The sequence below is a fragment of the Ischnura elegans genome, chromosome 1 (assembly GCF_921293095.1).
Source record: "Ischnura elegans chromosome 1, ioIscEleg1.1, whole genome shotgun sequence".
Taxonomy (NCBI): Eukaryota; Metazoa; Arthropoda; class Insecta; order Odonata; family Coenagrionidae; genus Ischnura; species Ischnura elegans.
This window is the reverse complement of record NC_060246.1, coordinates 61625936-61652104: the sequence shown is the minus strand read 5'-3', so window position 1 is coordinate 61652104 and position 26169 is coordinate 61625936. Positions and strand designations below refer to the sequence as shown.

General features: G+C 37.8%; 1 protein-coding gene across 2 annotated transcripts in view; it reads left to right on the top strand.

The window, feature by feature from the left end:
* Positions 1 to 22926, top strand: part of LOC124161721 (activin receptor type-2A) — a 36784-nt gene extending 13858 nt beyond the window's left edge. For both annotated transcript variants that reach the window (XM_046538012.1, XM_046538011.1), the window contains exons 8-11: positions 1301 to 1438; positions 6043 to 6174; positions 8174 to 8527; positions 18807 to 22926. In XM_046538012.1, the coding sequence (XP_046393968.1) occupies positions 1301 to 1438; positions 6043 to 6174; positions 8174 to 8470 (567 nt within the window). In that variant the 3' untranslated portion in view covers positions 8471 to 8527; positions 18807 to 22926. The remainder of the gene's footprint in view (positions 1 to 1300; positions 1439 to 6042; positions 6175 to 8173; positions 8528 to 18806) is intronic.
* Positions 22927 to 26169: the final 3243 nt, after the last annotated feature.

Here is a 26169-nt window from a genome sequence, read left to right as displayed (position 1 = left end):
GAATGCTAGATGGTTTTGTTGTAGATTTTGTTGATACATTTATTCAATTCTAAATTCATTGAATTGTAGAGGTTATCAACTTTGCATATTTCAGCTACCTTTAACTTGACTGCTTTTAAAGTCGGATTATTCACAGCAGACTTTGGCCTTTGGAATGGGATTTCTACTTTTTTTTACTATTTTATAAGGTGATTTTTTTGCTCTATTTAACCCATAGGGTGCAGAAACAATTTTTATACATTTTGACCACTGACTACAGACATCACCCAAAATTTTTTATTGCTACTTTGATATCTTGCGCTTGGGCACTTTCCCCCACCATAAGGATTGCTAAGGGGCTTAACTCTACCAGACCAGCCCTTGTGGCAGGGGGTGCCTCTTGCACATGGGGTCTCTTATGCACTGGCTGGCAGCTAACATCATGAACTCTCATAGCCCAGGGGTTGAAGTGGTTGCTTTTTTATTAAAATTTATATTCATAGGTTTAGCATGAATAACCGTTGCACACAGATTTTCTTCTTTATATTGTCGTATAAATGCACTCACTTCTGATGGAATGGAGTCAATTCAGTGACACTTATGGGTAAAACAAAGTCTGAATGCAATTTTATCATTCCAGTCTGTGGGTGACAATGATAGAATTTGAGAAACGCTTCACAAGATGTGCCTTATGCCACGGAGACTGTAATTTTTGGTGTAGAATTAGGAAAATCTTTAACATTATAAGGTTCATTTTGCAGTTTGCATACTTGAAGCTGAACATACACATTCCCCTGAACTTGGTCCTTAATGGTATGTCTTTTACTACCAATACAGTGCATTTCTTTTTCATTACACGGCTTAAACTATAAACATTCAAATATGTGATTGTTTCATTAGAACACAGGTTTTCATAATAAATTATGAAAAACAATGCATTATCGTAAATGTGGAAATGTCTTTGGAGCTACCCATCCCACTCTGCTTCAACTGAAGGAGCTGATGGACCAGTGCTTCTCATTGGTTGCATGCGTAAATGCCCAGGTGATCTAAATCGTTGGTGGGACTATCAAAACATTAAGTGGTGGCTAATTGCGAGGAAGAATGTATTCATTAAAGAATTGCATTCAATTTGGTTGATGAACTGGACTTGGTAGGGTTTATGTATAAGAAGTCAGTGATTTACCTCAAGTAGCCTGTGGTGTCAAATGAATATATATTAAATAAAATTCTGTCTCTGGAATTTCATGTTATCTTACTCTAATTTCTGATTGGTCAGTGTAAAAATTGAATTTCAAATGTTGTAATTTTGATATTTTAGGTTGGCACAAGAAGATATATGGCTCCAGAGGTATTAGAAGGTGCGATAAACTTCTCTCGGGATGCATTCTTGAGGATTGACATGTATGCCTGTGGTCTTGTTCTTTGGGAGCTTGCTTCAAGGTGCACTGCCCAAGAGGTAAATATTGTTCGGTTAAGTGTCTGCTCTTGTGTTAGCTATTCCCGGATAATGGTTAGGAAGGAGTCAAATCATTTTTGGCCTTAAAAAATACCTTCAGGGATTGTGAAATTTGTTCGTGTATTAATTTATCCTGTTTTTTGTGGAAAAAATTTACCTTTCCTACAATGAGACTGAGAGGCAAATTTCACTCTGTACAGTGTGACCCTCCAGTATGTAACCACTAGGTTTGACATTTTGCTTGCTGCTGAGAAGTGGTGATGTATATGCCTCCTCCCCCTGGGAGAGGGGTGGCAAAGGATGTTTGAAGTCACTGCTCTGTACCCATTGCACCCTGGCTGGTCCTCGCCACTGGTTATTCTGGTCACGCTGCCACCTGAGCTTCAAAAAGTGAATTAACCCTCACAGTCAAAGATCAGGTGTGACCCCACTTTGGGTCAAACTGTGGCAATCTTGTTCATTCTAGTATACATTTACAATTTAACAGTTCATTTCCAAAATCAGCACTCTAGCATTGTTTACACAGTACACCAACTAAATGTGGAAAAGGCTACAATCAAATTATGTTAATTATTTGTTAGTGAATGAGAAACCTTTCTCTTTGATTGCTCTTTCAAAAAATGTTTGCTGGAAGTATTGATGTATGGTTAGAGTGGGTGTGACCACAGTGGGTGCATGGGTGTAGTGGCACCCATGAGGGATCCCAAAGGATGCAGAAGTAAAGCCTTGAAAATTCTAGCTATGCAAGCTATAGCTCTCTGAATAATCTAGTATCAAATGTAAACTTTTATCTAAAAAAAAACCCTTATCTTAAAAAAAATCTTTAAAAATCTAAAAAATATATAACTTCTGAATGGCAGGTACTGACTTTGTAAGTATTACCGTATAAGCTTGTGTAAGAGGCGCACACGTGTAAGAGGCGCACCCCTATTTTGAGCATCGAAATTATAAAAAAAAAAATTTTGCGACAATTTTTATCCTACCGTGCGGTGTGGCAGGCGTATGCCCGGAATTTCGACAGTTATCGAAATTTCCTCTTTCAGTACTATTTGAAAGAGGAAATTTTGATAACTGCGGCGGTAATAGCGGCATAAGAGGGAGTAGAAAGAGTTACGATCCTCTCTTCGCATACGCCATCGCTCTACGTTGCTTGTCCTACTCACGAACAATTTTGTTTAAAAGCTCTCGCAGGAGTACTGCAATAGAATAGCATCCGTGAAAAATTTTAAGGCAAAACACGACAGGCACATAGCATGAACCTTCCCAAGAGATTGGACAACAATCGGGGCAATCTCAGCGCCGTAGGATAATAACCACGTCGTAGATTTAAGGTCCCTTGCACACACACCGATTTTTGACGGCCGGTAAAATATCGGCCGTCCACATTCCAATAGCGAACAATCGGAGAGCATTGGAGCTTGCACACGTACTGACCACGCGCCGGCACCGGCAAAATGCCGGTTACCTGCCGGCCATTGTCACTGTGGATCGCCGGTGCCAGCTCAAAAACATAGATAGCAACTTATCGTTTGACCGGTAAAAATCCGGCGTGTGTGCAAGCATCACTTTGCCGGTAAAATGTCGGCCGATATTTTACCGGCCGTCCAAAATCGGTGTGTGTGCAAGGGGCCTAACGGAACAACACTCGGCCCTCCATCAGCCAATGCCTCTGCCGTTTTTTTTCCTTTCCGAGACTCCACAGGAAAATAGGAAAATATCAAGTTAAAGGGGGACAATGGAAACGTGTTTCATCCCTACCCCATCTCACCAACTGACCTTTTTCGGTCTACCAGGTTCAATTCTCCGAGTTTCTGGAGTTCAAATGCTAGGTGAGTCACCTTCTGAGCTCGAAGATATCTCGAAATCTTTCAGCAATTGTATGACACGCACGAGGTTCTAAAAAGAATTAGACCTAACGCGATGCATATCTGACAGCATTTAAGTTTTTTGAGCTCTAATTGATTGACACAAAGATTTATAGCTAAAACAAGGCTACTAATATTCAAAATAGTCCAAACATCACAATTTCGGAAGAAACAAGCGTAGCATAAGCGCATTCAAACAAGACGAGACGGACTGGAAACTTCAGGCAACGCAAACTGCGTATATCTTATTGCTACGCCTTCGCCACTTCGCTTTAAAGGCAACGACGTCACATGCAAGAGCAGACGTGTTCTTCCCTTGCTCCTTCGCTCATAGCCTCGTAGCTTGAAATACGGAGGGGAGGAAGCGCGCTCCTTCCCCTCGACCTCTCCTTCAGCGCTCTTCACTTATAAGCATTTCCGATTTCTTCTATCAACCATTTAGTCCAACAATGAACACACTCGTTCGAATTTTTTAACCGCAGGTTTTGACACCAATATAATTTTCAGTTGCAAAAATCATCATATTAGCGTCTGAAGATGAATTTTGAAATATCAGGTGCTCAGCGTAATGGAAATAGCTCGGCAAGACAATGTTGACTATTAACCAGGTATGTCCTTCAAAACTACGCGTTTCTATACGTTTGATAAGCGATTACTGTATGCAGTATAAATGCCGCAGGATGCCCACTCGAGGCAGTGAATTTAGCGCGCGCTCCGGAGCGAATCACCCCGCGCGATCTTTTCAACGTTCACTTCTGGTGTACCGACGTGACGGCGCGATGCTTGCAAGAAATTCAAACAGGAGCATTTTAAAAATACGTCACAAAGGGAGAAACTCCCCTGCCTGCCGCTTGATTTTGACCCAGGGTTTCAGATGACTGACTCACGCTGAAAACCAAGGCCACTCAGTTCCCCTTGGACTTGCGACCGGTGAAGGGGAGGGGAGAAGATAAGAAGTTTGTGTAAGAGGCGCACCCCCATTTTCGGCTGCAATGTCTGGGAAAAAAGGTGCGCCTCTTACACGCGCTTATACGGTATATTCACTAAGACACTTGCATAATACATGTAAGAGACTTAAAGAGGGAAGGGAAACATGAGCTTTCTTCGAACCCATGCAAAACATCCTAAACACCCATATCATCACATGTAGATATCTGTGCAATACCTATGAAGTGATAGTGTTAATCTGTGATTACCAAAATAATGCAAATCTACTACAAAAAAGCTTGAAAGCTAAGCTGTAATATTTATTCTCTGCTCAAACTAGTGCACTATACGATTATGATGCCAATGCCAACAACTTAGTTTGCTTTTTCACATGCATATTGCATTCCTCTTGTATCTTCCCCATGGAAATTTCTTTGTTTGAAGTCTGGATTAGTCTGCCAGTTAAATATATGATGAGCCTACCCAATTCCTTTGTAATAAAAATCAAAACCTCACTAAGCTGTGAAACAATGAGCTTTTCATAAAAACTTGAAGATGTGACTTGTAAGAAGATGATTTTCGAGGAAGTTGGATATAGATGATGAATAAATTTCATAAGCCTGCCATACGTTTTCTCACCTATTGTATGGCATAATTATAGGTAATTCAGCTCACTCAATTATTTGGCCAGAAGGTTGGTTTGGTTAGCTTCAGTTCTATTTTCTAATTTAATTTGATGAATTGAGCAGGTAGTATTTAATGATATTTTCCACAAAATTACTGTAATAAATTCTTTCCTTCAATTATAAATATATAAATGATCCATTTCATTGTCTGTTTCAAAATAATATGATGATATCTGACAATGAGTGGTGATTTGATAAAGTTAATCTATGGGATGCAAAGGTTTGCTTGTTCAGTAATTTGGTGGGATCAGCAGGTGACATCAACTAGTTTCCTCATCCCTTTTTATGATGGTAGTTAAGGAATTTTGTAGTTGCTGCTCATAACTCAAAAAATCAACGAGTGAAAAAAGATAAATCTACAGCCATGGGAATGGACGCAGCAGAAACGTTACTTTGCTTAGAATGTTTTGTCTTCAATTCGTCTCCAATTTTCCTCTTTATAACTTGGTTTTGGCTAGTCTTCCCTTGAAATAAGTCACGTCAACATGCATGACATTTTATCTTAATACAGACTACAGGGGCAAAGCAGTGCATATGGGTATTTCAATTCAAATTTTAGTCTGTTTGTATTTCTATCCTATTTATGATCTAAAGGTTTCTTGGTGGTTGTTAGTAAAGTGGGTGGTGCAGTAAGGAACACTACAACCCAGTGTGCCACCCCAAAAGCTCTTGATACATGTACTAATATTGTTTGTTTTAATGAAATGAATTTCATATTCAATTATTTTTGTATAAAATTTCAGTTTGTTCTCACAAGTTTCAAATCAGAAAATTGTTTCATTTGTGTTCTAGAATTGATCTGACTTACTTCAGATCTGATTTTATTCGGGAGCTCCTAAGTTTTTGATCAGGGAAAACCACAGGTGAAGAATAATTCAAAACTGCAAGCATGATTCTTTGATTGTCCCTTAAAAGCTGGAGGAACATGATTAGTGAAATTTAAGTGGTATCTAGATCGCCATCATGTGGTTCATTGTTTTCAACTGTGCCTTAGTTCTTATTTTCCTTGAAAAGACAGCCCAAAGATTACACAGCTATCAATATGTTCATTAGTCATCCATAATGGTCAAAGTTGTTATTTTTACTCAATATTCTGATGATAATAATTTTCTTCACTAATTTCTAGGGGCCTATCCCAGAATACATGTTGCCATTTGAAGAGGAAGTGGGTCAGCATCCATCACTTGAGGACATGCAGGAGTGTGTTGTCCACAAGAAGCTGAGACCCGTAATAGCGGAAACATGGAAAAAACACCCGGTAAGAATAAAATTTTAAGACAGTAAACCATCGAGGAATCAGTTCATTTATTTTTTAATTTTTATTTTTTTTTATTTTAAAGAAATATAAGCACTTGCATCAAAGGGGGGCATTCACCCTGGTTTTCTTTCTTGTTTCTCAGTTTTTTTCAGCCTCAATTACCTAATTTTGTTTCTGTAGAACTTAGCATCCTTGGGGCACGGGTTCCAGGTATTTTTAAGTAATCATATACAGTGGAACCTCGTTAAAACGAGTACGGGCTATAGCGACACCCCCGCTATTACGAGAGATAGCCGATGCACCGTCAATTGACCCTATAATAAGCGTGTTAAAAAATTCGTTTTTACGAGACCCTTTCGGTGTTGGCTCTCGCCATAGCGAGGGTTTCACCGCCGGAAGACTTTCATGAAGACTTCTTAACCTCTGTAATTGCTAGCGATCTGTTAGAAATGAAGTTAATGGAATGCTCAGTCTCAAATTTATGTGGTAAACTGTCGTTCGATAAATATAATGATGACGAAACAATGCTTTGCACGATTTTTATTCAGTGTGGCGCTTATAAATTGTTCGAATAGTTGGTCGTTATTTGAGTAAGGAAATTTAGTGATGCAAAAAAACATCGCCTATCGTCTGGATTTATGCTTACCTATAATAAGCGTGTTAACCCTATAATAAGCGTGTTAAAAAATTCGTTTTTACGAGACCCTTTCGGTGTTGCCTCTCGCCATAGCGAGGGTTTCACCGCCGGAAGACTTTCATGAAGACTTCTTAACCTCTGTAATTGCTAGCGATCTGTTAGAAATGAAGTTAATGGAATGCTCAGTCTCAAATTTATGTGGTAAACTGTCGTTCGATAACTATAATGATGACGAAACAATGCTTTGCACGATTTTTATTCAGTGTGGCGCTTATAAATTGTTCGAATAGTTGGTCGTTATTTGAGTAAGGAAATTTAGTGATGCAAAAAAACATCGCCTTTCGTCTGGATTTATGCTTACGTTTATCGGATAGATGTTTATCTGTCGCCGCACCACTCCTGTTCCTGTATATCTGTTCGCAACAGGTATATTGGCTATTATTTGCTCCACCTCCGGTAAAGCGACAATTCGCTATAGCGAGTGTTTATTAGTGCACCGTGGGGTGTCGTTATATCGAGGTTTCACTGTAGGTGATTGAACGAACTACAGCCGTTGAACAGTTGAAAGAAAATTAATTCCCCAGGGCCATACTCTTTGGTGGGCATAGTGGGGGGTGATAAGTTACAAGGCTACAAGGGGGGTAATACACGGAAAACAAGCTAAAACACCTTGAAATTAAACAAACGTGTAGCTCCCTCACGCACCTCATAGATTAGCTCCAAGGAACAAATGTCCACATAGGACACACGCACTCCTCACACAGGTTTGTGAAGCTATCACTTACGACAGTGACCCACTCACACACAAGAAGTAGACCAAATTATAAAATTAAGAAGAAAAGTGCCCAAGAATGGACTCCTCTTTAGAGGAGAACCTTTTGGGCACTTACTACCTTCTACTCCCGTGTGTTTGACAGTCACTGCCGTAAGCGAGAGCTTCACAAACCTGTGTGAGTGAGTGCGTGTGTCCTACGCGGACATTTGTTCCTTGGAACAAATCTGCGAGGTGTGTGAGTGAGAGCGTGTTTTTCTTAATTTTATAATGTCACTTTATAAGTGGATAACATAACCCACTGTTTGGAATTGTATGAAAATCCCATTTTATGTGCTATTGATTATATGAGAGTTGTGCAAGTATCGTATTTATGTGAATATAGTTCCCCCTTTTTTCCAAAAATGCCCATGGAAAAAGTAAAGAGGGGACTATATTCAAGCATATTTTTTTTTAATTTTCCCAAAACTGAGGCCTCAAAATTAAGGGGGGACTATATTCGGAGAAATACGGTAGTTGTATTATAAACCTTCTCTTTTAAACTCTCATATTCATACCCTTAATTGAGGTCTTTATTTGTGCATTGGCAGGGTCTCGCTGCGATATGTGACACAATGGAAGAATGCTGGGACCATGATGCGGAAGCAAGGTTATCTGCATCATGCGTGATGGAGCGTGTTGCACTTCAGGCAAGACTCCTGCCCCCTTCGTCTACGAATGTGTACTCTCCTCATACACTCCAAGCCCCTCCCACATCATTTTCTCCTCCACCGCCATCCGCATCACCTCCTCCACCTCATCACAGCCTCCTCCTGCACCCATCGGAGGTTCCAACCAATGGACCACCTCCAGCATTTGCTGCCAGGCAAAAGGAGTCGAGCATCTAGCATTCATTGTAAGTCAGTGCAAGAAGAAGGACTGTGGAATGTGGCCTGCTGATGATGGTAAGGACTGTATATTTTGTTCCCGTATTTACTCGTGCAACCCCATTTTTGGGCCGGCTCGTGAGGAAAAAAACTTCTTAGCACTTTTAGCGGTCTAATATAATTTTGAGGATTCTCGTAAGCTGCACACCCCGCTTTTTTCACTGGCATTTCCGGAAATAAAGTGCGTGGCTTCAACAAGAAAATATGGTAGTATTGATTTAGTATTTTTAATAAATCATGTTTTATTAATCTGGATTTTAGTTTTTATAAACTACAACAGACCATCAAAAATTCAGATTCATGCCTGGAAAAAAGCTATAAAAATATAGTAATCAATAATTTCCCTTTTTTCATTCTGTTTCATTGCTATTGCTGCAAAAAAAATTTAATTTTCAGGTTCTTTCCATTGGGATTTCATGGACTTAGCACTAAAAAACATGTCATAGTCGTATTACCCGTTTATCACTCCCTTTTTTTATTATTTGATGTTGAATACATTAATTCAGGTATTTGACGATAAAAAGTTCCATTCCATGAAGTATATCTCAGTATGTATTTCACTCGAATCATTCTAATAAATGTTCTCTTTTTTTAAACCTGCTATATTTTTAACAATTTTTTTAGTAATACATGTAGTTTTTGAGCTATTTGTGAAAATTTTTCGATATTATAATTAGAAGTATTGACTATTGATGTATCAAAAAAATTAGAGATGGGTCGAATAGCATTTTTCTCGAATTCATATATCAAATGCAATACCTAACTTTTTCCGAATATCTCACTCGAATATCAAATACAGTGGAACCTCGTTAAAGCGAGTACGGGCTATAGCGGCACCCCCGCTATTACGAGAGATAGCCGATGCACCGTCAATTGACCCTATAATAAGCGTGTTAAAAATTTCGTTTTTACGAGACCCTTTCGGTGTTGGTTCTCGCCATAGCGAGGGTTTCACCGCCGGAATACTTTCATCAAGACTCCTTAACCTCTGTAATTGCTAGCGATCTGTTAGAAATGAAGTTAATGGAGTGCTCAGTCTCAAATGTATGTGGTAAACTGTCGTTCGATAAATATAATGATTGGCGAAACAATGCTTTGCATGATTTTAATTCAGTGCGGCGCTTATAAATTGTTTGAATAGTTAGTCGTTATTTGATTAAGGAAATTAAGTGATTCAAAAAAACATCGCCTTTCGTCTGGATTTATGCGTACGTTTATCGGATACAGTAAACTCTTGATTTTACGAAGTCAGTGGGACCGGAAAATTGGCACTTCGTAAAATCGAGTTTCGTAAATTCAAACCTTTTTCATAAGTCACGAAAAAAATGTTCGCTTTTGTTTCTTCCGCCGTTTTTTGTCTTTAGTGGTCTTATTTAAATGTTTTCGGTGGTTATTCTCGGTATAATTCATAGAAAAGGCTTTTTGCTATCGATTTATGATGTGAAAAATCGTTAAATAATTATACCACCATAAAATTCCCATTTCTTGTTCATACTTCAACATCAACGATCGCTAAAGAAATTCCCGACCAGTTTAGAAAACGTAATCAAATAATGCATTGCAATGTTTATTATAAGAATTTACAGTAATAAATTTGTGGTTAGGAGCCAATAGCTACTATTAAGTATGCAAAAGATAGATATTTGTTTCTGACACCCACGGAATTTTAGCGGCAGCCAGCCTAACCGCCATTTATGTCGCCCTCTATCGCTCAGTGACGAGAAAAAAAGAAAAACAAGGGTCTTAGCCCGTTTCCAAAATAACCTTCGTAAATTAATATTTCGAGTTACTTCTTATTTTCAGCAGAATGTGCTCTATTTTCACTGAGATTCAATTACGATCATAAATAACGTAGGATGTGATTATCTTCTGGCGAATATTTGCAGTAAATTCTGTTTGAGTTCTCCGTCCGACTACTGTGTTCCAACATCTTCGCAGACGTTGCCATAAAAGACTTAATTCTTCATCACGACTGTATTCTTCATACCGGGTGTGAGGTGATCTGTTCATATAGTATGTTTCTCTCCTTTTATGCCGACAGGAGCAAGGTTCCAACCGGAAAACGACAGGAGAAACATCTTACAGTATCGGAGAAATATAGATAGAAACGTTATTATCCACATTGATTGTTTTCCTACAAGAGACGTTTTATCATTTCTCAACGTGGTTAAGTATTGGTTCACTAGCGTGAATTCCCAAAAAATGACACGCAAAAACCTGTACCGTCACCTCATTTAGTTTTCGTGTTCCTTTCTCCGCCGTATTGAAAGTTATGCAAAGGATCATTGACATAGAGAAAAGATTATCTTAGTTTTAGCACTAAAAATAGTCGCGCCATAATCGTAAATAAATATAGTGTGGAAAGAGCAAAGAAAATAATTTCAATTGAAAAGTCAGCTGAGAAGAAGAGAGACAATTATAAGCGCGGCACCATTTTCCCGATAGTGGAAGATACTTCTTCCGCCTCTCTCCGGTGAATAACTTCCCCCAGTTGCAGGTAAAGATGAACCATGCCCTTCTCCACAATCGGGGAACGTTCCCAGTGGGTGGGGTGAATAAGAGTGGGATGGGGATTGCCTTGAGGAAGAAGTGTGGTCATCACAAGGACTGGTGAAGGGGGCAGGACAAAGAAGGGTGGGGAAATGGCCTTCAGCTCTGCCTCAGTCTACTTTTGGGGGCCGTATGTATTTTTTTGCGACGCACACAAGCTCAGTCACCTTAGGGAGGGAGTGAATGGGAAATGCTGGGGAAGGAGGGGTTTGGGATGCGTAAGGTGGGTGTCAGCAAGATCAGCCAAAGGCGGCAAGAGGGAAGGGACAAAGGCTTTTGAAAGACAGAACCCCAGCATGGGAGAACGGGGAAGCGCGCGTGAGAAGAAAGTTCATGGTTAGACTTGGAAGTGCGTCTTCATTACGAGAAGCCTGAGATATAAATTGGCGGTAAATAGAGCCCAATACTTAAGATATTTAAGTTGTTCATTCACAAAGGCCAATATATACACGAAAAGATATTATGGCGCGGATGCATGTATCAACGTCCATTTCGGGATGTTATTAATTTCTGTTCCCATTTATAAAAGTAGCAAATAAATTTGAAAGAATGATAATCATGAATAAAAATATCTAAATCGATATCCAAACGCACATGAGCAAAATAGATGAATGTATACATACCGATCCATCGCAAGTAATACCGCTCAAGCTTCTTCCGGTACAGGACTTTAAAATATTGGATAATGCCTTGGTCCAAGGGCTGGGACTTGCTAGTCGAGTTCGGGGGTAAAAAGAGGACTCGAACATTAGCCAATTTTAGATCCTCCACGTATTTATGAACGGTGGCATTATCCATTATTAAAACAATTTTGCTGTTCTCTCCAGCAATTTTTCTCTATAGACGTATAACAGTTTGCTGGAAAATTTCTCGGGTCATCCAGCTGTTTTTATTTGCATGGTAAAAAACGGGGAGGGCTTCCAATTTTACATGTTTTAAGCACCATGGCCTTTCAAATTTCCCAATGACATCGGGCTTATTTTGTCCGTGCCCGTTTGGTTGACGCACAGCCCCACAGTAACACGCACTTTACTCTTTTTCCCCCCATGGCACCTTTGCCCTTTGAAACCCAGGGTTGCGTCAGGTAATGCATTAAAAATAGCCCAGTTTCAGGGGCCAGCGAGGGTGAGCTCGTCGAGGAAAGGGTCCCGGATTAGGGACCCTTCGAAGTGCTTCGGCGAAAAGTAGTCAAGTAGTCTTCGTTGTACGTTCACAGCAGTGCAAAGGGTTAATTAGGGGTGTACGAAATACTCCGCGCGACCTTCCTGGCATGTTAAACTACGAATTATTGTCGATGCTATGTTTACGAACAGGCACGTAAATAGGGGCATAATGTCAGCCGCGATATTTTAACTGAACTCCTACTCCCCCTAAATTCCCACAGTGAGGTTTTTGGCGACCCATTTCTCTCCAAAGTTGCATTATCATTTACGATTTCGCACTTTTGATGGACCACAGTTGGAAGCGCTGATTTTTAGCTACTTACACCGGCGTAACTAGTTTTGTTGACAAATTTTTCGCCGTAGTTCGTATAAACGAATGCCATTTGTTCCTAGGGACCGAGCCGAGGTTCGTAAATTCAAAAAATTTCGTATAATCGAATAGCGCCATGTATTTAGCATAGGCTTTTCACCGGGACCGCAATATCACTTCGTATAATCGAAAACTTCGTAAAATCCTGCTTCGTAAAATCAAGAGTTTACTGTAGATGTTTATCTGTCGCCGCACCACTCCTGTTCCTGTATATCTGTTCGCAACAGTTGTACAGGAACAGGTTTTCGTCGCATCATATGCTCAGCAGTCCAGCAACATCTTGTCCGGTAGTGTCCGAAAATATCCACAGGGAAGAATGATATATTGGCTATTATTTGCTCCACCTCCGGTAAAGCGACAATTCGCTATAGCGAGTGTTTATTAGTGCACCGTGGGGTGTCGTTATATCGAGGTTGCACTGTACTGCATTTCTGAATACTGAGTATGCATTTTTCCACCATACAAATGGTAATAAAAATTTAAAAATTCTGAACACTTAGCAAGTCATTCTACTTCGATATGGTTCCTAAATCCTAATGCAACTGTCATCCACGATTACATCAAACTTGTGTGCATGGCGAGCACCGGGCAATTCTTAAAAACGATGTCATTGGAGAAGCAAGAGCTGAAGAAAAAAATGGTGAAAATTGCATCAGAGTTGGTGAAAATCACCCATGAGTTGGAGAAAATTGCAATTAACACGAAATTCGCGTATTCACGTGTAAACCCCAGAATTTGCATATTCGAAGGAAAACTCCGGAATTCACATTAAAATTTGCGTTACCGCATTTGCGACTTTTGCATCTGCCTAAGTATTAGTAATGTCCATGTAATTCGAGAAAGAAAGATACCGAACACGACGTATTTCTAACGTTATTTTAGCATTTAAGCAAGGAAATAGTCAGAATAATATGATCGTGATTTCTGGCGAACCTCAATATCCAGCTGAGCTTCTCGGCAGTTGATGCGGCATTTTTTTTTTTTTTTTTTTTTTTTAACAGGACGTCAGGTCACAATTACGAATTATGCTGCAAGTCTCACCTGTCAGAGTTGCTAATGAAGCGATATAATCTCAGGATATTTTGTCGTAGGTGTATTGATGCATTCAGCCATGCAAATAGCCGTTTTTTTACTACTATTTTAATGAAAATTTCGATCCTCTATCAAATTTTACACATCATTGTAGAGCCATCATTTGGCAAAAGGAAACAAAACTGACGTTACGGGAAGCCCGCATTCTTGTAGTCTTCGAATCCATGATGATCTTTCCGATGAGTGGAACGGTTTGGGAGCAGCATCTCAATGCATAATGGAAGGTACCCCAAAAGTCGATATTTTTCTGCCATCTTTAATTTTTTTTAGGAGTTTCAAGTGGGAAATAGGGGATTTTTCGATTTTTTCCCCCGATCGGCTCCCCTCATCGCACAATGGGGCCTAATTCAGAGAAAGTCTGCAAAATACCAAAGACTTGTCTGATTGGCATAAAAATTCGTATGATTGCATATTATGGGCTGGTTAATAAGAATATGTAATAAAAATTTTAAGAAAAAAAATTCCGATAAATCATAAACAAATTAAAAAATTTGCATTGAACTTATTATTGTTTTTTTACTGAGAACGGAAATATTATCATGTAATAACCTTGAGAAAAACACGTGGACATGTATAATCAAATTTATATGTTTATAAATTTCAGAAGTATTGTTTTACTAGACAATTAATAGTTTAAGTTATAAAAATTCAACTTCCAATATAGCTTTCACTACATAAATTTCAAGTAAAATATCAAATTAATCACTTCTTAATACAGATAATACCCTCTTTCAAAATAAATTCTAATATTAACTAGTTAAATGCTAAAGAAATTCTTAAATATATATCAGAAAAAAAATTTGATTCACTTTGAATTTTTTTCATCTCTGCCTTAGCTTTCACTGTGCGTTGTAGATCTATTAACACTCTGAAGAAGAGTGCAGACATCCAATTTTAGACTTCCATTCTTTCTCGGAGGTATTGGCTGCAGGAATGAGATAAACAGATCTGACAATATCGTTAAAGTGTTGAAGAGATTTTTGTATCTTCTCTGGAGGTTTTTCTGCATCTTTTTTCCCGGAATCTCCTGAAATCTTTATTGCGTGCCTCCATAGCCTTTTCACTTAACATTCCGATGGGAAGAAGCGTAACTGCTATTATATCCAAACAATGAATTGATATTAGGTGAACTGATGCGGACATTGGATACCATGGGCATAGTGTCTAGCTGTATGAATTACATACTCTTGGAATGCTTGTACATTAACAGTGTAACCATAGGAGAGAGTTCGTAGGATTGTGTCACCCCGGCTAATTACTTCCTCATCTTATTCAGTTATTGCGGCTGACTTTGAAGCGTTTAGGAAGAAACGACGTGCAGTATTTCCGTCATTACTATTGCCACTACCTTGCTTAATGATGTCTACCAGAAGACCCATCTCAGACATGAACTTTTTTTTTAATTTCAATTTTCCTTCTCTGTATTAGATCTTAAGTATCTGTATTTTTTTCCATGCTAGAGTCTGTAACAGCTAGCTTACATGTACAAGCCATTCAAAGAATCGAAGATAGGATGGAGAGTTGAAAGTCCATATTGAAATGATTCTGTATTAACTCCCCTTTCCAGAACTTTGTCGATGTTGTTCATTTCCCGGGGGAGTGCGTCACAAAGGCAGCACTGTTGAGTTGAAGTGTGTGTAATGGCGTTGCATACCTTACCGTCAATCATTGACATTATCATTGTATGGCGTACTTGAATAGGACCACGTCTTGGTATGACAACATTCGAAGGTTTTAGTCTATCAATTTGTATCTGAACGTTTTGCTGTTCCTAAAGTATTGTTTCCTTATTTTCTTTTTTAAATTCTAGCTTTAAAAGCCTGCAATATCTTGTAGATGAAGGGCACACCACTACCTTTGCACTATTGTCTTCTTTGTATTACAACAGAAGAGGGATGACACACGTCATTATAAGATCACTGTCAATAAAGTTGTCTTTAGAGATCTGTTTGAACATGGATTGGGAGCTGCTGGAAATTGTTATGTTATGTAAGGCCTGTACGTTAACTTCATCCTTTTGTTCAGTGATTATGACCGCTGTGTTGCACAGATAACACTTCTGTTTGCTAAAAGGACCTTCTTATAAGAGGGATATAAATCTGATCCCCTTTTTATCGCCTGTGTTCGTAAGGTTTGATATGATTTGCGAGACAAATCGGCATCAATCATGAGGGCAAGGGCTTCCTCAGGGGTGTATGGATGGATGAACTTACTCTCTTTCAACTGTGACTTTTTCCAAGCATCAGGTATTTTGTTTGCTCGATTGGGAATACAGTGGAGAGCTTCTTTCACCTGTCCAGCCTCTGCATCCCTGCCTTGAGCACGGAGAGCCCTTTCGGTTAGGGCCGTTGTACTCATAGCTGCTGTCATTTCCTCCACCTTTCTCATCTTACTGCGGTAGCTACTCTCCTCAAAGCCTCTTCTTGGGCGACCGCTGCCTGGAAAAATTTATCAGCAATTTGATTGAATATACAAATGCATTATAGTGTGCAACTGTACAATTAATATATTGATCAAAATATTTCAATTAAAATCTAAATACAAAATTATTTTAAATACATGAAGTTTTTGTGGTCATTTTTGTAGTTCCAGAAATATTAATTACTATTTTCGCTTCCAGCCAATCTCCATGGTAGCGAAGAAAGTCCTTTTCAACGCGGTGGAATTTCATCCATTTCTTTTGCACTTCCCCACAAAGCCGCCACACCGTCCGTTTCATTTTCTCCTTTATGAAATTGCCTTTGGGGAAACCAAATACTTCATCTAAATGAAGATATACATGCTGGTAACGTTCTCTCCATCAAAGATGTTTTTCTGTCATCAACAGCTTATTATCGTAAACATAACCACGAGCACATTTTAGAACACCAAAGAACCGTAATACCACTGGCCCTATCTCAATCACCAGCAAAAAAGTACCGTATATGTCTGAATATAGTCCCCCCTTTTTTTTCCAAAAATGCCCATGGTAAAAGTAAAGGGGGGGACAATATTCGAACACATCTTTTTAACTTTTCCTGAAACTGAAGCCTCAAAATTAGAGGGGGGGGGACTATATTCGGAGAAATATGGTAATCGACAAAATCTTCTCGGTGGCGATAGGTAAGAGGTTTTGTTGCTTCAATATACTGCGGTGCGCACCGCGGAGCACTTACCAAAGTAATACATAGTTGCACTCTAAAGCAATTATCTCGGAAACCTGCGCGAACCAGCACCCAAATTTTTTCTGGCACTTTGAGCACATAACAACCATTTGATTCAAAGTAATATATCGATCCGACATCGTTAGATATTTTTTGTTATTCTAACATTTGTAGCCCATGTTATGAAGGCCCAAAATATGACTTCTAATAGAAGGACTAGGGCCTGATATTTAAAGGTTGTGATCATCAAGTGTTGGTTATCTCGTGGAGAAAAACACTTTTTGCTGGTACTTAGCAGTGGCCGTGAAGAACTTGGCGAATAAAACCAAATTCTGTGCGTGCTGGCGACGCATCTCTGAATTACTCATGTTTGTAGGGTTGCTGTTTCTACATTAATGATTGAAACTGAAATATTTCTTCAGTTTCCATTGCTCCTGACATAATACCTAAGAAAAAAATTTAAATAAAATCCGGACATAATGAATATAATGGTTTTGGCAGACCAAAATGGTTTTCACCCCACCGTGCACCGTATAATATCTTTTCACCACTCTAATTCGCAAATTTGACATAGTTCGTCAACTTGTCTAAAACAGTGCTGCATGCACTAAAGGACTCGAGTCCTCCATGTTGTTTCCGCGTTAATTACTAACAAGACGACGTGCATGCAACAGTGTATGACGTGAAATTTGAGGTATTCGAGATCATACTTTTAGCATAATTATTCGAGATCTCGAATATCGAATACTTTCTATTTCTAGTATTCGAGGATACTATTCGCGCATCTCTAGTTTTTGTGAATTGAACCAACATAATGTGCAGACCTGTATATAAGAACCAACTATTGTCAAAGAAATTGGAATCACGGATTATCTGTGCTGTGTATTCTAAATTAGAATAATTGATAATTATGTGTCATCAAATATTGAATAGTGAAAAAATGTCATTATTCGAGATATTCGGTGATTCAACTATCCAAACGTCCCATCCCTAAAAAAAACTTCATACTATATATTTTGCTTCAAATTCGGTCCTCTGTTTATTTATGGATATATTTTGAGAAGAAATCCCCCCCTGAGAAGGGTGGTAGACTACCTCCAAGGTGGAAGCATCAATCAGCATTATCTCGCTAATGTGTGTGGATACTTTCTCTATGTACAAAATTTCAAGTCAATTGGTTTAGTTTTAAAGAATTGGATGGTGAAAAACTTCAATGACTGGACTATTACATTGGGGTATTGATGCTCTAAGAATAATTAGCTTCTAAGTGATTATTTGGAAAAAAAATTTCCCTCATTGGTTAAGTGGAGAACAAAGTTGTGTCAATTATTTTACTTAGCAAGTGAGATTTCAAGGAACCATCCTCTAGTGTGTAAACTTAAGTCTACGAGGGTTTGTTACCAATTACTTTCCTTAAAAGCCAAGCTGTGAGTTTTTAGGCTAAGTTTAAGGGGTTGCAAATAGACTAAATCATTTGTATGATCTTAGGTTTTCCCAGCGTATCAGTTGCAGAAAAGTTTCTCTGGTTTTCCACCGGTTGATGTCGTCCATGTCTCCCGACGTTTCGATCAGCAAGTCGCGGATCGAAACATCGGGAGACATTGACAACATCAACTGATGGAAAACCTGAGAAACTTTTCTGCAGACTAAATCATTATTTTCTGTTTTCATTTTTCCCTTTGTGTAATTGTTACCATAGTGCATATTTTTCCTTACCCAGCCGTTAAGTTGTGGTATTCCTGCTGTAAAACTTACATCACCAAATTTGATTTCGGGTGCAGAGGCTGCACACCTGCCCTAGGTACTGGGCCTGTGTTCCTAGAGCTGAAACTCCACAGTTCTCGCCCTCATGATGAGCTGTATATACGTCACTTCACATCATAGTGGTAGAGATAATATGTTTTGTAGCACCAGTGCATTATGGAGGCTTTAAAAATGTGGTAACTGCACTGTTTAATCTTTCTCCTTTGCCTCTCCAGTGTTGAGTACCTGCTTGAGATATACTGTACCTGGGATGTTGGTTGAAGAAAAGAGTTAAAGTGAGTGCACTGACATCATCGTGAAAGTCAACAACTTCTGTATGTGAACAAGCTTGCGTGTGTGTGATCTGAAAGCTTACACATACCTGTATAATACTATTAGACGACGTCATAACTAGTGCCAATAATGACTATTTGTTTACCTCCGTCATTGTCACAACCCAATCAAATGGGGTGTAGCCCCGACTGTGTACTGAGTAACGGATCGTTTTTTGAACGAAAAGTCTGAAGCTACTTCTGCCATGTCTCAATCACTTAATTTGAAGAGTTTTACCAGTGGATGCTGCTTTTATACTATATGGTGTTCTCATTCTCTGTTGTCTTGCCTCATAAACTGCAGAGGGATTAAACTGCTGCTTAACATCTTCGAAAGTTAATATGCTAATAGAAGATTAAAGTTGGAATTGGCAGTGAATCAGAAGAAAGTGAAGTGTGTTTAAAGGGGAGAAGAAGACATGAAGAAGCGCTAACATCTTGCTTTTTATAAGATGTCACGCAGATTGTCCTTCCTGAAACTCAGTGACGTAATGGAATATTAGCATGGAAACTCAATATGGTATAGGGTAATAACTTGTTTTTAAGTTTAAATGAGTGGTGGTTTCTTTTATTAGACTTAAAGCATTTTACCTTGAGAGCCATAGTTATATGGATATATGGCATTAAATAAATATTGTGACAATTATGATTAGTCAATTATCTCAGGTTTGAGTGGGTTAATGTATTCATGTCGTTGCCTACGTATTTTTCATCTAGGATTCTTTCTGGAGCACGTATCTGTTGAGTTGAATGGTTTCATTTTATTTCAATAATTGGCTTCTTCTTTCTACCTTTTTTTTACTTAAGATTGTTTTTAAGTCATGAGGGCATTTGGGTAGTCCTCTTTTGACAATTTTACAGAGGTAATGACCATTTGAGGTGGTCATGTTGCGCCTCTTGATTTTATTGCTGAAATTAATTTTTTCACCTTATCCCCAGTCAACGTAATGCCATTGAGATGGAAGTATTAATGCATTTGTTTTCATTGTCAGATACAGTGTTTTAATGTGTGTGTCACCAATGTATATTTCTTCATGACTTGTAAATGGCACTTGTGTATTATAAAAAAAGTAATCACATCAGCAGCAGTTGGTACAGATGTTATACATGGACATTAAAGTAAGGTTGCTGTTATTGTGTCTTTTTTGTGGCTACAGCAACTGAGTTTTGTGGAGAAAATGCTTTTAAAGATTTGTAAAATCTATTCTTGAAGCACTAACTAGCTGCTGGTGTATAATTAATGATTTCACTTTTAGGATACCCTTAGCAAGAACTCAACCTACATACCTTTCTTTGTTTCTTGGCAATATTAAGAAATAACTAAGACTGATAATTAGTACAGTTTGCTCAATGGCCTCTGATCCTGCGGTGATACCTTCATCCTATTGTGCCCTGTGTGCGCACCTCAACAATACAAGTGACTGCGATTTCCTTCTTCCCAATAAGCCCCTCTCTCATGCAATTACAGAGGGTGCTAGCATGCTCTTCCCTGAATCCTGTTCCTTTTTTTTCTCCAGTGCATGAAATTAAAAGTATTTGTTATATCTGTAAATACTGAAAAAGTTATGTGTAACGTGAGTGATTTTGATTTGGTTGAAACCTACCTTGCCTCTCATACAAAGTATGTACATCTGAAAAGGAAGGTTTCTCCCATTTTAAAATTCTCATTTGTGTGTTTATAGTCTGGCAGCTAATTAATGGCGTTAGCTTTGCTACTATTATTGTGAATGCTCCTCAGTTATTTCTTGATCTACTCATTTCTCCTTGTAAAATGTCCTTTACTATTTAATTTCTAATACCACTATACCAAAAATACCATTTAGAAGAATATTTGAATTTGAGAACTCTTATTCTTGATGAGTATACATTGGCTACGATAAATAAATTATTTCACTATAGAATATAACAATGATTGAAATTCTATTTATTTGGTAATTAATGCATATGCATTTATATGTAAATCAAAACTAATTGAGCATTTTTTTAATTTTCATCATTAGATATTACCGTTGTGTAAAGTAGGTATTTACTTTATTAATTTGTTGATTGTTTCCTGTGTTTAAGCCTTATAGGAAAGCCAGGCATTTTAATCCATGTTTGAATGTTATTTGTCGTTTAATCTTTTGTGAATATTAGATTCAAGAATTTTTCTCAGTCGTTACACTATTTTCAATCTCCTATTTTTTGTGCATCAGCCATTGACACTTTCACTGCTGCTTTTGGTCATTAATACGGTTTACTGTCATCCAGTATTTCTTCAGCAGCTTTTCGCTGAATTGTAATGCAGTGGATGAATTTCTGTTGTGGTTTTTCTTATTCACGTATGAGTTACAATTGGAGGTGTTTGAGAAGAGTGCAATTAAAAATTGTTAGAGACATTTTTTTAAATCAAGAATCGACGTGCATGACTTATGCTAAGTTAGGTGCAGAAATTGATGCGTGGATTTTTATATGTATGCAACGGCAGTATTGAAAGTGTCCAAAGTTGACTTCTCTTCATTACTGGTTTTCAGTGGTTATGTTACACCTTTTAATTCAAATTATTTTGTGTTGTAATGCAAAATGTTAAAAGTACTCAACAAACATATTTTACCATTACCTCATTGGTATATAGAATCTGTATATTATATACAGCTGTAAATTTGATTTTTCAAGGCAGTTATTGGCATTTTTGACCAGTCAGATCATCGTTTTCCATAATTGTTAATGGAAATGTAAATTATAGAAGATGTTTGTCTAATATTTTAGGTTTTATATTAATTATTGTGATGTGCTTTTGAAGGTATTTTTCAACTATCATTTTTGTAGGCATTTCATATCAATTATTGTCATTAAAAGTCATCAAATTGATCCATTTCCTAATGATTTTCATCATTTAATTTGATGAGCATTTTTCATTTGGTCTTTATTGATGCTAATAAAATAATTCTTCCTTTTTGTATTACTGATTCTAAAATCAAACATCTTTATTAAATTAATTGTATAAGAAAGTTCTGATTGTCTCCAATTATTGAGAAAGGTCTTTGGTGTAGTGATGAAACCAAGCTCTTTGCAGTAAAACTGTTACAATCACTCATCAAGATGTGATGCCATTCCCTCAAATTCATTGGGCTTGCTCCTGTAGTTCCTTTTGTATGTTACCTCTGACGATTAACTTCACTGTGAATAATTTTGTAAGTCACATTAAATGGACTGCCATCATGCTCGTAGATGCTATAGCCCTCAATTTGTCTAACCATCAATTATCTTAATAATCATTTGTTATAAAGCGTACAAGGTTCTTGTCTTTTTTAGACATGACATTTGTAAATGCCAAATGCACCGTAATTGTTATTTAAGTTACATTTTCATTGATGTATACACATTGATATTTTAAGGCCTTATGCTCCAACTAATTTATTTACATAATGCATGAACATTTCAGCTATAGTCATATTTTGAAATCAAAAGGGGATACTGGTAGCTTTTGAAAAAGCATTAGTAAATTTTATGATTGAATCATATGGATTTTTTTAAAGTGGGAAGTTGTATTATTACAACTCTGAGAGTGGAGTTTTTCTATAAGTAAATTTTCAATTAATACCATTGAAGCCTAAACTTCAAGTATCAACGAAGATGTAATTTTCTTGATATATGCATCAACACCAATTACTTTCTAGAAGATTCAGTAAATGGCATTTTGTGATGTGTGGAGAAAACAAATGGTCAAAGGCCTGCAAACGAGATTTTAAGATGTGGCCTACTTAAAAAAATGGAAATTTGTGGATTAGATCAAAATGAAAGTTTCGTCATGTAGATTATCAAAATTCCGAATAAAGATATCACTTATTGATGATTTTTGATTACCCGCAGACATAATTCAACCTCATGTGGCATTTAGACATTAGTTGCTGGTAAGTTAAATTGAATAATCATTGAATTGCATTTGTATCCACTTAAGTTATTGCTGGTGGTAGATACCTCAACTTAATTTTTAATTCCATATTGGAAAAATGGTAGATGTTAAATGTTGAAAAGAATCTGTTTGCTTTTAGGAAAAATGCCTAATCAATTTTCAGTAAATTTTCATATAATTATTGTTTTATTTTTGATATTGAAATGAATTTGTAATTTTACAATATATTCCCAAGTAACAATGTGAGGAAATATGTATCCTGTCTCTGAATTGCAATACACGTGTGTAATTTTTATGAATTTGTGTAGAATAATTGTAAATATAAAATGCTATTAGTATATTTTAAAAAACTATTGTTTCATTGGAATTTTTATGACTTCTATGATTAGTTCGTTAACCTGTGTAGCTGGAGTGAAGTTTAAGTGTGTCATCAATCAAGTTGTGTCTATAATTTGCTCCATGAAAGGTGGAAAATTGCTTTTAAATTTGTCTAATGTAACACATTTTGACTGCATGAAAGCCAGAGTTCCAGTGGATTGGGTTTAAAGTTTTGTACTGCCTTTTGAACTCACATTCACTTGATGTTTTGGTCATTGATTTGCTTATTAATTTTGGTTTAGTGTGTTGAGATAGTCTTTCAAGATAACATTCATATATATACTTTTTGAGAATGGGATACCTTGGTGCAGATATCTCTAATATAGCCATTTTGAGGTGGGACATCTGGGCATTAGCAACATTGGCATGAGTTAGCGCCAGTGGGGTAGCCACAGAAGGGTTTTATGGGTTACAACCCCCTCCTTGAGCCTTAAAAGAGGTGACATACATGAGTAAGATGGCCTCAAAAATAAAAAATATATGTACTTCATTTTAATAAATACACAAAATTACTGTTTTTGTGTCGTAAAGTCACGTTTATAACATTGAAAATCCCTGGGTCCCCCTATGCCCTAGGGTGTTTTCTATACACCCTGGAAGGGCCCCGAGACCTCCGGTAAACACCCCACCAATACAAAATCTTGGATACGCTACTGGGTAAAGTGCAAATTCTGAACTCTTTTCGTAATACATAATTAATAAGTACCTAACCAGTATTTTTAGACGAGCCCTACTTCCTCCTCAATTCGCTACTGCCTAAATTGCTGTTGTTATGATTCTGTCCGTGGCCCATTCTGCCTCTGAAATCCTCCATAACTCCAGGCAAAACTAATGACCTTGAAATTTGATTTGTAGTAAATGTGTAAATTTTACCGTTTATCCCTCACCAAAATGACCCTGTCACAGTGGCTCATTCCCCTGTGGTTCTGTCCTGCATAGCAAGGTGTCCTAGGCTAAAATTTATCATTACTAGAAGATAAAAGGAATAATTGTGGTTTCCAGTTCCAGAGGAGTAAAAAATTTTTACCTTTAAAGCAGAATCATCAATAATCATGTTGAAATATTTCTTCTGCAATTCATTATTTTAGACTTAGTAACCAGTCTGTTTTTATTGCACGTTGTCTCCTCTAAGAAGAAGGCAGCAATGTTTTTGATGCTATTTACTGCAAGCAAGACTGAACCCAATTGGCCCAGAACCAATGGTGCCAGTTGCCCCCTCAGTGGGGATGGCTGCAATCAGAGGGTGGGGATCAACCCAACACTCAAAGATCTGGTGAGAAACACTGGGGTTACGTCAGGCAAAAACTGTTATAGGAGAGCTCTCTCCTAGACTCGAGAGAAGACTTCTTGTGAACAGAAGTCAATTGCGAAGGGTAGTAGGCCTGCTTACGGGCCACTATCATGTAATGAGACATATGCACCTGCTGGGGGTAACAGACTAAGATAGGTGTAGATGGTGTGAGACGGGAGAAGAAACAACCACCCAACTAATATGCGAGTGCCCCGCAATCATGAAGACTCGATGTAGACACCTGGGCTCATCTTTTATAGAGCCCAAGGAGGTAAGAGATCTTCCCATTGGGGACCTCCTGTCCTTCGCCTAGGACATAGGCCTGTATGGGTGATCCATTATTGGTGGTTAGCACAATGGACCTACAGGTCTAAGTGCCCTGGGAGCTGATCCCTCACCGCATCATGTAAATCTAATCTACTGTAAGCAATTTTTCTTGAAATGGGACTAGATTTCATTGTGGTTTGACTGAAGTCTCATCCCATTCAAGGATCAAATATAAGGAGTTGAGATCTGTTTCCCAGTTATGGTAGTGGAAAATATATAAGTACATTTGCATAAAATGAAACAATTTACGTACTTTAAATAGAGAAGACTTGATATTAACCATATTCAAAATTTACTTATAGTTGATGCAAATGATTACTTAAAAATTATATTCAAGAATAAGTACTTGTTTTCAATTAAAAGATATTCTTAATTCAGAGTCTAATCAACACTATTTTTCATTTGGTATTGTCAATTTACAGTCTTTCAAAATCAAGCATTCGTTTTTAACCCTGAAATTCTAATACAGGTTCATGAATGGTGAATTGGTATACATTCTTTTTTATCGATTGCATATTTTGACTGATGATAATTTGAAGAATCTTTGCTTATTGGTCTGAGTAAAATATATATCTAAATAAAATATGTTTTAAAGTAATATGCCAATAGTGAGCAGTGCTGTGATGCAGTCCCAAAAATAAGATATATTGTTCAATAAATATTAAGTAAAGTGATTGCCAAGTGTGTTTCAACAGTATGAAGCTGGATAGCAAAGTGTAAAAAAAATTTGTTACACAATCACAGTGATGGGACGTGACCTGCAATGTACATCTCGCATCTTGTGGGTTGAGATTTACTACCCTTTACTTGGCATTCCATGGCCAGTTCAGACCTTTGCCCAAATATTGCGGAGTTAGAATCATCTTCACGAAATCCATATGCCAACATCCCTCCTCATACATCCTGGGTACTAGTTCGAAAAACCTTCTCCTACCATCCCTCCCTAGATTCTTCAGAAGCTCACATGGGATTGTCCACGCCTACTGCTTTCCTAGCTTCATATCACTAAGGGTTCTTTCAATTTGTACGTTAAGGATCCCCAGCCTAAGATTATCCTCCTGTACTTCACTTTCCTCCTCTGAATTCACTCTCTCCAGCCTATTCCTTCCATCATACAGATCCTCCACGTATTCCTCCCACCTACTCTCATCATCTTCTCGATCTCTATCTTTCTGAAATTATGCCATAACTCACACTGTCTTTTTCCACCAAGCCTCCCTTGCCCTTTTAGTTTCACGTCGTAATCGATTATTTATTTACCAAAACATCCTTTTGCCCTGCTCTGTGTCCACTTCTTTCTCCATTCCATTTCTTTTATCATCTCCTCCATTATCCACGGCTTCTTTATCCTTTCCCTGTCAATTTAGCCAATTGAT